The sequence below is a fragment of the Drosophila gunungcola genome, unplaced genomic scaffold, assembly GCF_025200985.1.
Source record: "Drosophila gunungcola strain Sukarami unplaced genomic scaffold, Dgunungcola_SK_2 000001F, whole genome shotgun sequence".
Classification (NCBI taxonomy): domain Eukaryota; kingdom Metazoa; phylum Arthropoda; class Insecta; order Diptera; family Drosophilidae; genus Drosophila; species Drosophila gunungcola.
In genome coordinates this window covers 6825641-6842132 of record NW_026453197.1, presented here as the reverse complement: position 1 = coordinate 6842132, position 16492 = coordinate 6825641, and the positions used below count along the sequence as shown (strand labels likewise).

The 16492-nt window shown below is 37.9% G+C and overlaps 1 protein-coding gene across 2 annotated transcripts; it reads right to left on the bottom strand.

Annotated features, from left to right (window-relative positions):
• Positions 1–969: 969 nt before the first annotated feature.
• Positions 970–15134, bottom strand: LOC128261940 (protein Wnt-6). 2 transcript variants are annotated; one of them, XM_052995900.1, is made up of 4 exons: positions 13825–15134; positions 4220–4443; positions 2388–2908; positions 970–1711 (listed from the first exon to the last, which is right to left on the bottom strand). In XM_052995900.1, the coding sequence occupies exons 1-4, from the start codon at positions 13884–13886 to the stop codon at positions 1250–1252; spliced, it is 1269 nt and encodes a 422-aa protein (XP_052851860.1). In that variant the 5' UTR covers positions 13887–15134; the 3' UTR covers positions 970–1249. The 2 variants fall into 2 exon arrangements, with proteins under 2 accessions (XP_052851860.1, XP_052851861.1); XM_052995901.1 differs by lacking the exon at positions 13825–15134 and adding an exon at positions 6621–6748.
• Positions 15135–16492: the final 1358 nt, after the last annotated feature.

Here is a 16492-nt window from a genome sequence, read left to right as displayed (position 1 = left end):
TTTTTTTGAAATCGTTTATTAAAATGTGCTGTCCACCTATTTTAGTAAGTAAATTTTTGTGTACCACTCTCAAACTAATTCAGTTTAAAATAAAATCCCACCCACAAATAAAATTCGTAAAAAAACCAAACGAAACCAACTTCAGATTGTCTTATTTGCAAGTCCAATGACTTTCATTTTGCTGATAACATAATTTATAATGCATGTCCGTTGGCTTCTGTTGCTTAGGATGGAACATCACAATATGATATTCATTTAATTACATGCATTAAGCGACAACGATTTGATTTCTTAATTTATGCACCCAAAAATCGATGGCGCTCGATTGATCTGTCTGAGAATCGTTATTTATGCACAATGGGCAAATCAATTTTCATTCTGTTCAAAATGCGTTTTGCATTTTTTTCGTTGTCATCGAACTTTTGTTTGCTGTTTAGGCAAATTTCTATAGATTTTTATCTCGTGTCGACAACAATAAAATTGTGTTAATTTATGGGAAAGTCAACGGAATGACTATGCCCAAAAGATAAATACATAGACTTGAATGAAACTGGGAACTTGTTTTCTGCTGCCAGTCTGTTCAATCGATTTGTGTGTTGTTGTGTTGTCTTCATTAATTTACGTTCAATCATTTATTCAGATTTTAATCAATGGGCGAATCGATTTAAAATACATTTCCGTTTAGCATATAATTTTGTTGTAGGCAATCTGGTTACTTAAAATTCAATTTGTTTGCAATTAATTGGATGATAGGCGGATGGAGTTGTAACTTAAAGAGAATAAGGTTTTCAGTGATTTTAGAAAATAAACTTTAATAAAGAAAAGTGCATAAAAATGTCAAAGCAAAAATAATTTAAATATATGTTTATATAAAAAATATTTGCATACAAACAATTTACCATAACACTTTACCAACATTTGATAGGATTGCAAGAAGCTTGAAGTAAATAATAATAACAATTTTCTGGCTTAGTTTTTCTTTCATTTTTATTACAACTATTTACAAGGCTTACACGATTGGCATATGAATGATATAGGCATGTTTACGTAAGTTTTATTTTATTTTTATTTACAACTAGCTAAAAGATTAGAGATACTCGTGTTTACTTGTTAGTTAATACTTAAAACGTTTTCTCTGTAAGTGTGTGTTTTCTATCACTCGAAATGGAAAGCTTTCAAAATTCTATTCCTGACTAAACCGAAGAAAATAATACAAATAATGATGATGAATGATGGTGTGGCTGCTCATTCAAAGGCATGTGTTAACTGCTCGATGCTCCAGGCACTTTTCGCAGGTCACCTCACAGCACCACTTGAAAACGCATTTGCAATTGGTTTGTTCCTCGACAATCCTGCGAGTATGTCCTCGATTGCAGCACAATCGATCGCAGCGATCGGATCCCGAACTGGTCACATTGCACTCCCTACCCTGGGTTCCCAATGCCCCTGTTTTCGCGTTGGGTGTGCAAAAGTCGGGCGAATCATCCGCAAATACGAGCTGGTACTTGTTCGCCGGCCTTGTGTGCGGAATCTCGGGCATAAAGCTATTCCCATCGTTGCGCAACGTCACCTTCCTGGCACTGTCGTATCGGTCGCGCAGTCGTCCTGCTACTTCCCGGAACGGAGGCATCTTCAGCCAGCAGGTCTTCACCGTGCAGGAGCCGGACAGCCCGTGGCACTTGCACTCCAGCCGCATGGCATCGCGAATGGCCTGGAAGGATATCAGGTTTATGTTTTAAAACATATTTTTTATACTTTAAATCTCAATTTAATTTAAATTTATAAATCTATTTTAACTTTTAACAGACTTTATAGTCTAGTTAAACTATGTAAAATATATACAAAGATTTTGGATAGCCAGGGTATAATTTATAAATAATTAACAATACAAATTTCAGTTTTTTCTCCAGTAATAAAAACTAAGCGTTTGAATCAGCGTATATTTAAACCAATTTTTTCGGACTGTTATTTAGTTCATTATAATATATATAATGAATACTTTTACAAAGCGTTTTTCAGCTTGTATTAATAAATATAAATATTTTTAAGTTTATCATTTCCAACAATAAAAACACTAAAAAAATTTTCTATAAAAAAAAATCAGCACAAATGTTTTTCAATAGACTTAAGAACTTTTGAAAATAATTTGAACTACATTTTTTACATCGCACAATATTATTTCTCAGCTGGGTTTCCTGTTTTATTTTTTTTTAATGTCTTTTCAACCTTTCAAGACCGAATTAAATTAAGATGCAAAGTAAACTTATGTTTTGAATTATGATAGGTGTTTTTAAATGTTTGCTAGGATTAAATCAGACCTTGACTAGTATTTAACTAGGCTATTTATTCTCCCTTTTCAATGATTTACAAGTAAACAGTGTACTTACCAATCTGCCAGCATTATTATTGTGTAACTTGACCAGCGTGCCCAGATCGCTCCGCCGTTGCCTGTGCTTGGCGTCGAGGAAAACGCGCGAGTGACGAAGGCCAAAGTTGACGTTGTCACTGCATCCGCCCCACTCCCATTGACCTTCGGGAAACTTGATGTTGTCCCAGAATTTGCGTCGCCCCCGCCTCCCTCCGGGCTTGCGATTCCGCCCGTTCCTGCTTTCCAGCGGGGATAAATCCGTCATGGCACTGCCGTTGTTGATGCGATTCATTCGCTCCTGTAGACTGAGATGTTGATCCAGCAGGGGATTCTGTTGTCGCAACATAGCCGCCTCCTGCTGCCGCTCTAATGCGGCTTCTGCGGTTGCCGCCGTCACCATCTGGGGCTGTCCGCCGTTTCTGCGCATGTGCGCCTTGTCGCAGGAGCACTCCACCAACGTGCCCATCGTGCAAGCCTTTGTCACCGCATAGGTCACTCCAGCGGCTGTGATCGCGTTCACGAAGCCCGTCTCTCGGGAGTCTGGAAAAGGGGGAAAAATGTTTGTTTTATTTCATCTATTTATTGCAGGTATATTGTCATGCTAATTGATAATATCGTTAATAAGAAGACAATCACAATCTTAATATCAAATCATAACTTAATAAATAAATTCTTGATTAAACTTTTATTAATGTAAATGTTTTATATTTTAAATGTGTTTAAAATTAATTATTTTGGCACAACTTTAAAAACCAATATGTCTTGTTCTATGTACGTGGACTTTTTTTGTCGTTATTCTGAAAGAAAAATTGTTTTTCGATCTAAAATATCAACCCATTGCTTTAATTATTTAATAAGGCTGATTATCATTATATTTCTTTTATAAAAATGTATATGTTTATTTTAAATTATTCCCAATTACTTAAATAAAAAAGCACCCTGTGCTACAACCGATTTGCCTCACGTTCAATCAATCCTCAATCATTAGCCTTGTCAGCACGTGTCGCCTGATTGATTTTAATTTGTCAGTCTCGGCGACAAAATGATTTATTGCTTGTTCGATTGGCGATCACCAATCAACGATCGCTGCTCTATGCAAATCACAAATCGCAAATGTCCGCTTGTGATTCGTGGTGTTTACAGTCACGTTTAATGAAAGCGAAATCGAAATCCGAATCGCAAATGTAATCGCTTGGTTTTTAATTTGCATAAGCTTGTAATGCTCTCGAAGGTGAAGTGCTGGTACTTTTTCCTTTGCGACAGGTGATATGTCTTGAGCCACCCTAAAATGGAGTGGTACACGAGACACTTCTTCGAGATTGTATTATTTTTCGCTGACAAGATGACAGGGCAAGGCTTTAATCCAGAAAAAAAGGGAGAATTTCGGTGCATACGTCCGTGGAATTTATGGCACATACCCACCGTTTGGTATGTGTTTTGTTTGCGCATTGTCGTCATTAAGTGCAGCAAGCGAACGAGGATCAGTCCTCCTCTTTTCGCCTGCCTTTTTCCTGTGCAATAATTTATTAAAATTGACAGCTTTGTAGGCTCATTTCAGGCGCTATTCATCAGCGCGGGTCGCTGCATTTTTATTATGCAACTTGATGGATGGTGCGGTCTGCAAGGCCTTGTCCATGACAACCCAAAAGAAATTAAGTAAAATAAAATAAAGTCGGGGCGTGCAACGATGAGTTGTAATTAGGCAGGCAAACCGCGATAGCATCTCCACCTGGTTTCACTCTGTGTGACTCAGAGAGTGTTGACAGGTTGCCTGTTGGCACTGCATAATAAAGTGAGCAGTACACCTCCTTCTATAAAACTAGTTTCGTTCGACTCTGGAAAACTACTTACCACGCATTAAGATTTTCCTCATGCTCTTGCGCAGAACAGTGCAATTCCACCGCCGGTTGCGGAATTGAAATTCGCATTCGCGGAAGCCCAGGTTGATGCCATTGATGATGATCTCTTTGAGCAGGGCCGAATCGTGCCGGCAGATTTCGGCCAACTTGCCCCGCAGACGACGTGTCTTTTTGCACATTAGATTTGGATCGAGAAGGATGTTGGTGCCTTCGGCCCTGAAAAAAAAATAATCCATTGGTTTTTACATTTTAGATTTAAAAGGTACTTCTTACGTTCAGAGTTCTACAACTAAAAAACTAAACTACAACTACAAAACCAGCAAGAGCTTCAAAGAAAAATATAACATCCTCAAATTAAAACAAAACTTAAATTTGAAACTTATTAATTAGCTTTGAATTTCGGATTCAGTGACTTTAAGTACGTATGTGGGTCTAAGTTAAGTTAGCTAAATTCTTTCAGATGATAAAATAATATCGACCAACAGTTTACTAAGTTTTTGTTAAAACTGATCCATACTCAAAAAAAATGTTATAACTGAAAACCTGAACGAGCCTGACTGGCTTCAATTTTAATTTCTTGAAAACATTTCAGTAACGTTATATCCATAGTTTCCGCCTAGGGCACACCCAAATCTTTAACGTCAAAAACGATAAGCAATCACGTATTCGATTATCTATGACCAACTTTTTGTTTTCCTTCGAGGGTTTGTTCTGACCCGAAGGCATTTATCAGACCAAGCACTTTGTCATCGATGAATAATCAGCACGTAGCTCACATTTTGAAGTTCGCCGAAGCTTTGGCAGTGATTTCTTGTATTTTTAGACTGACTCAGCTGAGAGTGTTCCACTCACTTTTATGGTTCTGAAAATACCAATCGCAGTTCGCTGGAAGCAATGGATGATGGACAAATCGATCAATCGGTGCTTGGGGTAAGAGCAAAACTAGCAGCAGAAATAACCGAAGCAGCAGGCCCTATTAGGCGCTTTATTTACCCCTGATCTCGAAGCGGACAGAGCATAAACCATGTGAAACACTTTCCACACAACTGGAAATCGGCGCAAAGTTCACAAACAGCCAAAGTAAATTTCACGCGAATGTGCAATGTGAAAAAAGGCGAAAAACCGAGCGATTGAGCTATTAAAAAGTCATAAATCTGAAATGGAAAAACATAAATCAGCGCAAAAGGCGAGCGATAGCCGCAGAACCAATTTTCAGTGGCCGCTTCTGAATGCTGACACATACCCGACAAGTCGATCTCAAAATGAATATATACTTTACTATAGGTATACACACAAATATATGTGTGTGCATACTGCACCCACATTGTTGGGTAATTATTAATTTTCCACCTAAATTAAATTTTAACGCCGCAGAACCAGCCGGCAAATGGCATTCAAAATGAAAACGAAAATTGCATCGATTGGGAAAATTGCGAAATGTTGGTGTGAGTAAGTGTGGGTGAAATTATATTGATCGACTTTTGGCAACGCTTCGGTTTTATAACAATAAACAATGGATGAGGACCTCTTTATGGTCGCCATTACGTATACGCAGCATATGACGACGAACAAAGCCAAAAAAAGCACAAAAATTGAGTTCATCTTTTGGAAGTTTTGTGTTTTTGCTTTTGGCTTTCTGCAGCTTTGGCATTTTAGAAAAATAAACGCAGACAGATTTCGGCTAAGCAGTATAAATAAATAAATACAACTATTTTTAATGAACTTGTGTGCGGAATGATTTTACTCATTGGATGGCGCCAAACTCATAAGTGGAAGCTTAGCCGACAAATATGCTAATAACCGGATGATATGTGGGTCGGATTTGTTGTCTCAGATATATACTACCAATTTTACTATGTTTTGCAAAAACATAGCGTTACATGAAAGCGCTATCCGGGTGTTTTCGCGATTGGGAATACAGTTAAAACTTATATGTATATATGGATTACGATTTATCCTGATTAAATATTTAGAGCTTACTTCCTGTATAATTAAAAATATTTAATTATTTGCTTATAAATAAAAATGTATTTTTAATTTATGTGTTTAGCTAGTTTTCAAATTATTCAGTACGTTTAAATTATAATAATTATTATTTAAATTATTATTATTTTAAAAATTCTCATCGTTGCCGCATATCTGATAACCCAGTTCTGGTGCTCCCAATTTTCTCAGAGCAAGTAGATAAACCACTTGAACCGCTTCAGATTCCCATTATCGATGCCCACCTGGGTTGCTTTTGCCACCTGGCTGTTGCACTGCGGCTCCCTGTGGCAATGCCACAAAAAAAATGTACACACACTTCCAGAACACTCGAGGAGATTATGACAACTTAATAGCTACAAAATGAAACAAAAAATCAAATAACAAATAGAGCAGACACACGCACGCACAAGTACTTAACGAAAATATTAACTCCAAAAGGCAACAAAAACAATCGCTATCGCCTCTCGACCGCCAAACACAAACTTCAAATGATAGACGCGCTGGTAAACAAAGTAGAAACAATTGAAGTTCAAATCACAATGATCATCTTCATCTTCGATCGAGATGTTGCTGTTGGGAATCTAGATGTTGCTGCTGCTGCTGTTGCTACTACTCTAGATGTTGCTGCTTTGATGATGATGACGTCTTGGCTGCGTTGCGTTGATGACTGGAGAGATCTAAAGAACTCAAACACCTTTCAACCACACAAGTTGCCACCACCACCGAACACAAATAGCAACTCAAAACACAACACAACACAAAAAAAGGAGATTTTTGTTAAGCGGAAAATAGCCGCACAGAGAGTGGAGCAACCGATCGTTCGACACTTTTTGGTTTTTGAAGTTGAACTGAAGTTTACTTGGCAGCGAAGTCGGCAGCGAAGTTGTCGGCAAACATGAAAAGGAGCCAGCACAACTTCAGGTCTCTCAGGTCCCTCTTCCGATCCCCCTGCCCCTTCGATTCCCTTCCCGTTCCCCCTCTCCCATATGCCATCCCATACGATACCATTCCATGCCATACCATACTATCCCATACCATCCCGTCCAGTAAAGCAACACTTGGCAACGTATCTTTATTTTGCTTCCAATAAACGTGTGCGTTTGTTGGCCTGGTATGGGTGTCGTTATAGGCTTCAATGGACTTTCGGTGATTGCTTTCCCTCTCTTTCCTTCTGTATCTGCCTTTCTCTCTCTTTGGGTGCTTTGGCATTGATCAAAGTGCCCGGTTTAGTTTGGTAGTCCCAAACAGACAAGTGGTTGAAATTTCCCATACTATCCCATACCCCATGGACTTGAAGATACTTTAAGTGGGTTAGCAAAAGTTTTTAAATTTTGCGGGAATTTCGCGGAGTGCAGAAGAATGTTTTAAATTTTATTTTGAATATTGCTTAGTTTACAAAATTAGCTTCAGTAAAATCCAGGCTCAAGAAAGCAAAGATAGCAGAAAATTTCGTCATTGAATAAGTATTCAAATTTTAAAACTAAATCATTAGTCAAAATCTCTTAAAGCATCTTCTAAACAATATATAAAGCATTTTTTTTTAACTTTAAGGATAATTAATAACAACACCAGTTGTTAAAGTGTACTTTTTTATTCAATTGGCATAGTAAAAAGTTCCGAATTATAATTAATAATTATTCTTAAACCAATTCAAGAACTTTCCAAAATATATAATACAATTTAAATGTATAATTTCATTAAAACCATTTATTAAAAACATTTATATTTTCCCTAAGATACTTTTGCCTTCGCTGCAGTTTTCTTAACTTCCTATCTCAATATCTCTATGTAAATAAGTAAAATCGTTTGATTGACTCATTTTTGTGAGTTGCCTGAGCAGGTTGTCCAGCTCCTTCGGTCTCTATGCCACAATCTTCCCCACCTTCCCCAGGGGTCAGTGTAAACAAATCAACGACTTAAACCACTTGTCAACATGCGAGTGGCAAAGTATTTAAACAAAGCGTTGACAAGTGAATGAATGGCCATTGGATTGGTCGCCCGGCTGGCTCTCTGTCTGTTTTTATTTTCTGACTTTTCTGACTGCCTGACTCTGAGCTGGTCCGTTGGATTTCTGACTCGGCCAAGTCAAGTGCTGTTGTGGCTGGTCAGTTTCATTTACGCGCTCAAATATTTGTCTACAGAATGCCTCGGCGCAAGTGCTGATCTCTTGTGCATACGAAATTCGAGGGAGAAGCGTTTGATGTGGGCGGCAGCATTGACAATCGATTAGGTTCCCCCCCAAGCCTCTGCTACTGGCAAAAAAAACGTAAATAAATAAATAAGAAACACCGAAAAGGTGTTGACAAGACTGGGAGTTGGGAACCGATCTGATCCGGTGGGTTCGGCATCGTGTGTGGGCGCCGCATGCTGCTTTTTTGCACCTTTTTTTTTGGTGGTAAGGGGGGATCGAAGAAACTGGCGTTTGTCATTTGGCAATTAGCATATTAACGTGTTGGCGCCGTCGCTTTAGAACTCAGAAAACCCCTATTTTCTTCTATACCGATCCCTGAGTTAGAAAATGAAATAACAATAATGTAAAATGCAATCAAATGCATTAAGTATAAAAAATAATAATTGTTTAAAAAACAAAGTATTTGTTTAATTTAATTGTACTTGTGTACACCTAAAAATGAAATGATTTCAAATAAAGAAAACAAAAGCTATAAAGTGATTTTTATATTTTGGGAGAAGTTACCTTTAGTTTTTTCGGCCATTTTACCTAAATTTTAAGTAATCGTGTCAACTTTTAGGATAATTTTTTGTTAACCGAGTTCGTATTTGTCTTAATAAATTGAATTCTTAGATAACATCTAAAAAGTCTTTTCTTTTTTGGCTTTAAACTCTTTTTTTTTGTCAATGCTGGCATCATAAACATAGCTATTCGTACTGTTTCCCAGGCATGTCCATGTCCAATTGGCGCAACAAAAACGCTGGCTAATAATTCAGGCATATTTACTATGAGTATTTCTTGCGCCAGGCAATGTCATTCCTTTAACAAGCCTCCTCCAGTTCCAGTGGGCAGGGCACGACTTCAACTTTAGCCTTAAGTGCCTTAACTTCACTTAACTCCCTGGGCCAACAAAGGCGACATCAATCTCGGGCTTGGTGACTTTGAGGTGCGCAAATTGCGACAACGTTTAACTTAATTATGGCTCAAATAGGCGTAGCTGGGCTTAGGAAACGATCATCGGCGCACGGACATGGTCATGTTCATGTCAAGGATGCCTAAACTGTGCTTAATCACAGTGATTGAGGTTGTGAGAACAAAGAATTGGGCACTGGCTGATGGACAAGGATTCCATGGGGCTTAGAATGCCAGTGCCATTAGAGAAAAAATGTTGATACGAGGAAAAATTGACAATATTATGTTTGGGAACTTAATTATAAAAGTATAGAATAAATGAAATTTATTTTATTTGTCTGTCATGAGATATTTAATAAATGTATGTCATAGGGTATACAAATTATTTAATTTAAAAAATATTTTATTACAAGATATTAATCTTTTCCATATAGTTTTTCTAAAGTTTGGGAAATTATTTGAGTTTTGACAATATGGATTTATTATAAAAGAAAGTGTTGGTTGCTTGAACATTTAGGAAACACTTACCAATCTTACTTTACTAATATATATATGAAGATAACAATCATATTATAATCACATACCAAATTATGAAAGCAAAAGCACATTTGTGTAGGGACTCAAATTATCTTAGAATTTTTAACAATTCCTAATTTTCTTGAAGTTTTTTTAAACAACCATAAGTGCTGTTTATTTACGTTCGCTATTAATCAGCTTCCGTACTTTACTAAGTTCCCTGGTCGCAGTGCATCTTCATCCTTTTGAGATGACGACATGTACGTATTCTCGGGGCACTCGACTCACATTGCCTGACAGGCATCTTGGGCTGGCCCTCTACCTGTTCATGTGCCACACTGTCCTCCAACTTGACCCTTGTCGTGTTCTTTTGTTTCGTCATCCAATTTAATTATGATGCAGACGACAGACAGGTCGAAGACAGACACATTTGACAGTGTAACGGGGGGAAAGCGAAAAATTAACAAAATAAACAAATGGCATGACTCTTAATTAAAAGATTTGCAACATCTAGGGCCTTGGTAAGTAGCTACTTTTTGGGGTTGAGGTTGGGGAAAGACACTTGAACGTGAAACTTTCTCTACAGACACGCAGGCAAAAACTGAGACTCTCGTTAATGTCGAGCGAATTGTGTCAGAGACTCTTTTTTGCTGCTCATAATCAACTCATCTGCATTGGATTTTGGCAATTGGCCGAGTTTTGTCTGCTCGTTAGTTGAACATAATTATTGTGCTGTTTTTGCGTTTTGTTGGGGGTGTTTGTTGCTGCTGTTGCTGCTTCTGCTGGCTCATAAAGTGTGCCAAATTTGCGGCAGAGATAATCTCGTGGTTGCACGGGGCGTATGAGCAATGTTGTTGATGTAACCACCGACTGTGGAGCCAACGCAGCTTGAGACTAAGTGGCCACTGGGCCACCAACCATCCCCTCGGGCTTGCCTTAACCCATAAATGCCCCGCCTGGCATTAATTACCATTTCACACGCTGAGAATGCCAAAAGAAAAATAGATGAAAAATTAAAAGATGAGGGGCACTGACTGAACCGATTTTCGATGAATGAAAATGTGTATTGCATATTGAATGAAAAGCAGGAAGTCGCCAGCAAATGTCAAATGATTTTCTGAACGGAAATGAGCTCATTTAGGGCTTTTGGGGGGCAAAAACCAAACAGCAGCACCAGATCACGCAAATAGCAAGATCTTCATCATCGTCTCGCGCGCTGGTTTTAATTAAATTCCAGACACATCAGCGCTAAATTTCTGCCCGATCGACGGCAATTTGTTGTAAGTTTCTCTGTAATTGGCTGATGCCCCCTTGTAGGTTCCTCTGCTGCCTGGAATTTCCATTCATTTAACGGAACATATACCCACAATACGAGTACGATCCCCGCCGATCCACATTAGCTCATCTCTGGCCCATCGATTATGATCTCAATCGCTCACACAACGACCGTTTGATTTAGTGCACTTCGCCTGCGAATTTCGCAAAATGCACACAAACAAAATGAGATATGATTTTGTGGGGCTGTGAGCCGCCCAAATCGCTTCGTTTTAGCTATTTCCGGACCCATTGAAAAATTTATATTACGTCGATCCGCATTCGATCGTTTATTGTAAACTGAACGATCCGTTTCGTGCATTTAGGCAGCTGATGGATTGGAATGGATTTATTAATATTTTTTTGAATTTGTTAGTTAAATTTGGGATATTGCATGAGTGGGTAATTAATTTCAGCAATTAACTTGATTGTTGGAATAGCTAAAGGAATTTTAACTTGTCTTTACTGGAACATTTTACGCCAATAGATAACGAAAACTAAAAATATTTTATCCGTAATTATATGTAGAGTTAATTCAAATCAATAAGTTAAAAGTACTCTTCAAATTTTGGTTTATTAAGACTTTAATTTAATTTTTAAAATTAATAAGCCATACCAGCAATACCCCCAAAAAGTATTTTAGATTAATTTTTGTAGGCTTTTTAGATTCAGTCAAATGTACTTTCAAAATATTTTTTGTCTACTGCTTGAGTGCTCTAATAGAAATTTGAATTTTGAATTGCTTTTGCAGAATAGTTAATATAAAAGTATATATATGTGAATGACCCCTCTTCGACCTGCTATCTATCAGTCGGTTCATCTGTCACCCTTCATGGCCTGCAGACTGTCATCAGTTTGGCGGTTTTTTTATTAAATAAATTATTTTTTGGTTGCATTTGCGGCGGCTCCACCGCCCTTGAGCGGCACAGATGAAGCGTAGAAAGTGGCACAACCAAAGGCAGACGTTTTTGGTTTAATTTTTGTTTTCTTAGCGCCTTTTGGGTGGACGCAATTCTCCTCTACTATGTGTCCACATTTCTCGTTCAGCGTTCGACATCAAAAGGCGGCAAAAAGAACTGACAGCGCTGAACTTGAGCTTTAATTATTTAATTAATTTATTGTGAAAAAGTGTCAATTGAATTGGATGCAGCATGGAAACAGCCATCCACTTTTCAGTCCCCCACCTTTTCCTTTATTTTTTCACCATCGCTTGCTGACGCGCCCAGTTGCACAGAACTCAAATTAAATTAATGAAAATAAAAATACAAATAAAAATACAAATACAAATCAAAAAAGGTATATAATAAGTATATTTGCCAGCCACAAAATCGTCATGCAGTCTACGCCACGCGACGCCCACGCCGCCCCCTTTTAGCCACCCTGCCGACCTGCAAATTTCGACTTTCGCTGCCGTTGACAGCCGCAATATTTCTACCTTTTGGCAAATAAATACAAATGCAGACCTCTTTGGCCAAATTCATTGATGCCACTTTGCTGGCAAATATTTTGGCAAAGTGCATAACTTATGTGTAAGAAGGAAGCCCCTTCCTACCCGTCACTATTTTTCTTTCTATTTGATGTCTGTCCTCCTCGGTTTGTTTATTTATTTTCTCATCTCGTTGGACGCCTTTTCGCCTGTAATTTCGCGCATAAATTGCACCAAGTGTCATTTGGTTTTTCGGCTTCAGCCGCTTCTATGCCATATATTTTTTTTGGCCACAAAAAAAGAGGGAGAGTTGAAGAGTTGCCATGTAATTAAATCTAAATCAAACGTCACATTTTGAAGGTCCGCCGAGTCGGTCGCCACGCTCGATTGGCTCTGATTTGGATTTGCATTTGCATTTTGGCCGTTTAGATCGCTTTTGGCTGTGCATTTATTTTGGGTACCTGCACTTTTTTATTTTTGATCTGCTCAACCGGAAATTGTTACGCCACTCTCTATCTCGTAAATTGATGCAATTTGACATGAACACAGATGCTCTGAGGCTAAAAGACCTCCGAGCGGGTGGTAATGGGTTTTTTGGCATTGAAACAGAACATAAATTGCATGTTGAGCATGCACCAACGGGCCAAATCGAAGCGACTTTGTTAGCTAAGACTAAACTAAAAGATTATATTTAGAGACTTTCTTTTTTTTTTTTAATACCATAATGGTTTATTTTTATTTCAGTCATCAGGTATCAGCTGACGATCATAGCCAACATTCTAACCATCCTTCAAAAATAGTGAAGTTGTATTGAATAAAGCTGAATATTAATCAATGTTGAAAAAGGTTTTTTGTTTATAAAATTCACCAAATTATTTATGTAAATACTGATTTTTTCTCCAAAATAAACGAATTCATAAACTAACATAGAAAGTTTTTTTAGTTGCAGTTCGCAATTAAATGATCTCAAATAGAAATAAATAAACATACATACCTACTTTTAATTTCGTTTTTCCAACGATAAAACGTTGCTATATAAACAAGGTACTTAAAGTTTGACCTAGCAAACAACTTTAATTCTTTAATTTGTTCTTGACCTAGTATGGATAATAATATTACAAACAGTATATTACAATATTACAAAATACATTTTTTTTTAAATCAAGATTATTTTGTGTTCAATTGATTTGAATTAGCTTCCTAAAAATATTTCATATTTTAGGTGCTAACACTTTGTAAGCATTTTTTTATTGGTTAATTTAATACCACTTACCAGCCGAATCCAGTCATTGGCATTGCGAATATTAAAATTGCAATTACCATGAGCAAACGCATATCGATTGGAGCCGCCAAGTGCAGCGGCAACAAACCAAATTTTGGCCCGTTGAGCTGATTCTGTTTTTTTCAGTGAGCGAGTGCTATATAAATATAATGTTTTTGTTGTTGTTTCTTTTTTGGCAGGTAGTTAAAGTTAAAGCCGTTTTTATTGCGGCCACGATGAGTACACGAGATGCTTATTTGAATATCGTTGACGTGTGCGAATTAATCAAGCGGCTCGAGTTGAGTGGATTTTTTTATATATTTCGTCAGGGGGAAGTTGGCGGTTGTTGGCGGAATCCCGGGCGACATGATCACCGATCTGATCCGAGGAGATCTGGCTGATCTGGTTGATCTTTCCTGATCTTTCACTTTTTGTTTTTGGTTTTTCTGCTGCTGTCTGCGGCAGGGGCTGCGTACGCACACGGAGAAAGCTGCCGGCGTACTGAGCAGCGGTCCAAAGGAATATTGCCAAGGAGTTGTCGGCCAGGTTTCGCGATACAGGCGAACGAAACAAACAAAAAGTTCCAAGCCAAAAAGTTGAACAGCGAATCAAAAGCCTGGCCAAGGGTGGAGTCCAACTGGGGAATTGTTTTTTTTTTTTTTTAGTTTTTATTTTTTTTTGTTTTTTTTTTTGGGCCCACTAGCTGGGGGATATGGTATATGGCGGGGTATAGGATGTGTGTTCGATGACCAGGGAGTAGCGTAAAAAATGAAATTAAACGCGCGCTTTAATCAGAATCCCAGGCCGAAGACCCAAGTCGCGCGACTCTGCTTTTGTCCGCACTTTTTATTTTGATTTTTATATTCGTTGTGCCTTTTGGGCTGAATCTTTCTTTTTTTCTGTGCTCCTTTTATGTTTTTGTTAATTTCGTTCTTTGCTGAAGTTGTGGCGCATCCTTTGCGCCCGTTTTTCCCATGTTCCCAACATATCACAAGACGCACACTCGAGAGGAGAATTCTTCTCGCGATCGGAACACTCGCACTGACCACCGTTCGTGTGGATCTGAATCTGAGGGATCGCTAGCCGATCATTTCGAGAACGTAAACTCGTAACAACCGTGGGATTTTCCACCTCCTCTGCGCTCGCGAAAAACCTCACTCGCGAAATATAACCGAATACCGATTCTGCGGATCGGATCGGATCGTATAGGAACGGAACGTATCGGATCGGGGAGATCTGGCGACCCCACAAAAAAAAAATATAAGGCACTCTATGAATGGACGTCGGTTGTCGGCCGGTTGTCGGATCGTTTCTGATTGTGATACGTCGCCGTCGAAAAGTCTCTTCCTCCACTTTAGTTGCTCTGCTGACGCTCCGTTTGGAAGCGTGAAAATTTATTTCACTCATGCGCGATCCGAGCGCTCAAAATCTGTGGCGTTCTGTTCTTTTCCCCCAACGCACAATGGGCCTGATCGCATTGTTTGCGCATAAAGTGAAAGTTAAATGGGTAAGACAAATCGGTAAAAACAATGTTCACAAGCCAGAGCAGCAAATTTTCTGTAATAATAAAATTCTACAAAATAAAAAAGCACTTTGTTAATAGATTTTTTTTTCGCAAATTTGAGCTAAGAATTGGTTTTAATTCGCCATTTCAAGCTTTTATTTTTAATTATCAATACATTTTAAAATTATTTAAAATAAAAAAAATTATTGCTACCGGTAATTTTTTTTGGTAAACTTAAACTCTTAATTTAATGATTAACGATTTATGCTAAAAAAGAGCAATCTTAGTCCAGAGTGCACAGTCGCAGTCGCAGTTGACGTCTCAGCTAGCGGCGACGCCACTGCCTGTAGTTTTTGTGTTGATTTTTGAGATATTTTCTAATGTATCTGTAGATTGTGTTGGATGTGCTTTATTTTTTGACGGGGTATACGGCTTGCACAGTGCTCGCCATTTGTATGCGAACTAAGTGAAAGTTGGAGAAACGGACTGACAAGTTACTGTTGATTAAGCTCTTTTATATATTCTGGAGTTCTGAAAAGAGAATATCCTTTAAAGCCCCATCGTTTTTTTTACCAAGTCCCTATAAAAAGTATAAATATAACACAAGGCAAACCAAATTAGAGCTCGCTTTCTAATTGCTCTAAGTGTTTAAATGCAATTAAAAGTTGAGTTTTTCTTTAAATTTTGAAGATATTTATAAAATATTATTAGAAGGAGAAATTTAATATACTATAATTAGTTTTACTTTAGGCTGAAAGTAATTATAATTTTATCTAAAACAAGTTTGATTAATCGGTTTATATGTGGATATTATGAGTATGCTATGTTATGGTGTTTAATAAAATCAACTTTTAATTTTATTATTGACAGTTTGATTGTTATATATTATATTAAATTTCTATTTAAATTGTAGTGTTTCGGGTCGACAAGCACTTTTTCCACTCAGTGTTGGCTTTTTGACTCGGATACGGTTACCTACTTCTTGATTTCCGTTTCGGTGACACTGCTGTCCTATCCACACCGCACCTCCTAACTCCGAACCTCCCCTTCTGCACTCATCGTTTTAAAAAATGACTCCTCCACCCGCACTCTGTTTTGGCCGCCGCGAATTGTTTACACGCGACAAACTTGTCATCTTTTTTTTCGTGTACATCTCGGATGATAAAAAAAGGTTAG

Coding starts and splice junctions, on each gene's coding strand:
- LOC128261940 (XM_052995900.1), bottom strand. CDS start 13,886: ATGCGTTTGCTCATGGTAATTGCAATTTTAATATTCGCAATGCCAATG. Junction 4,444..13,824: donor CCAATGACTGGATTCGGCTG/GTAAGTGGTATT, acceptor TTTTTTTTTCAG/GGCCGAAGGCACCAACATCC. Junction 2,909..4,219: donor GAGGAAAATCTTAATGCGTG/GTAAGTAGTTTT, acceptor CCCCTTTTCCAG/ACTCCCGAGAGACGGGCTTC.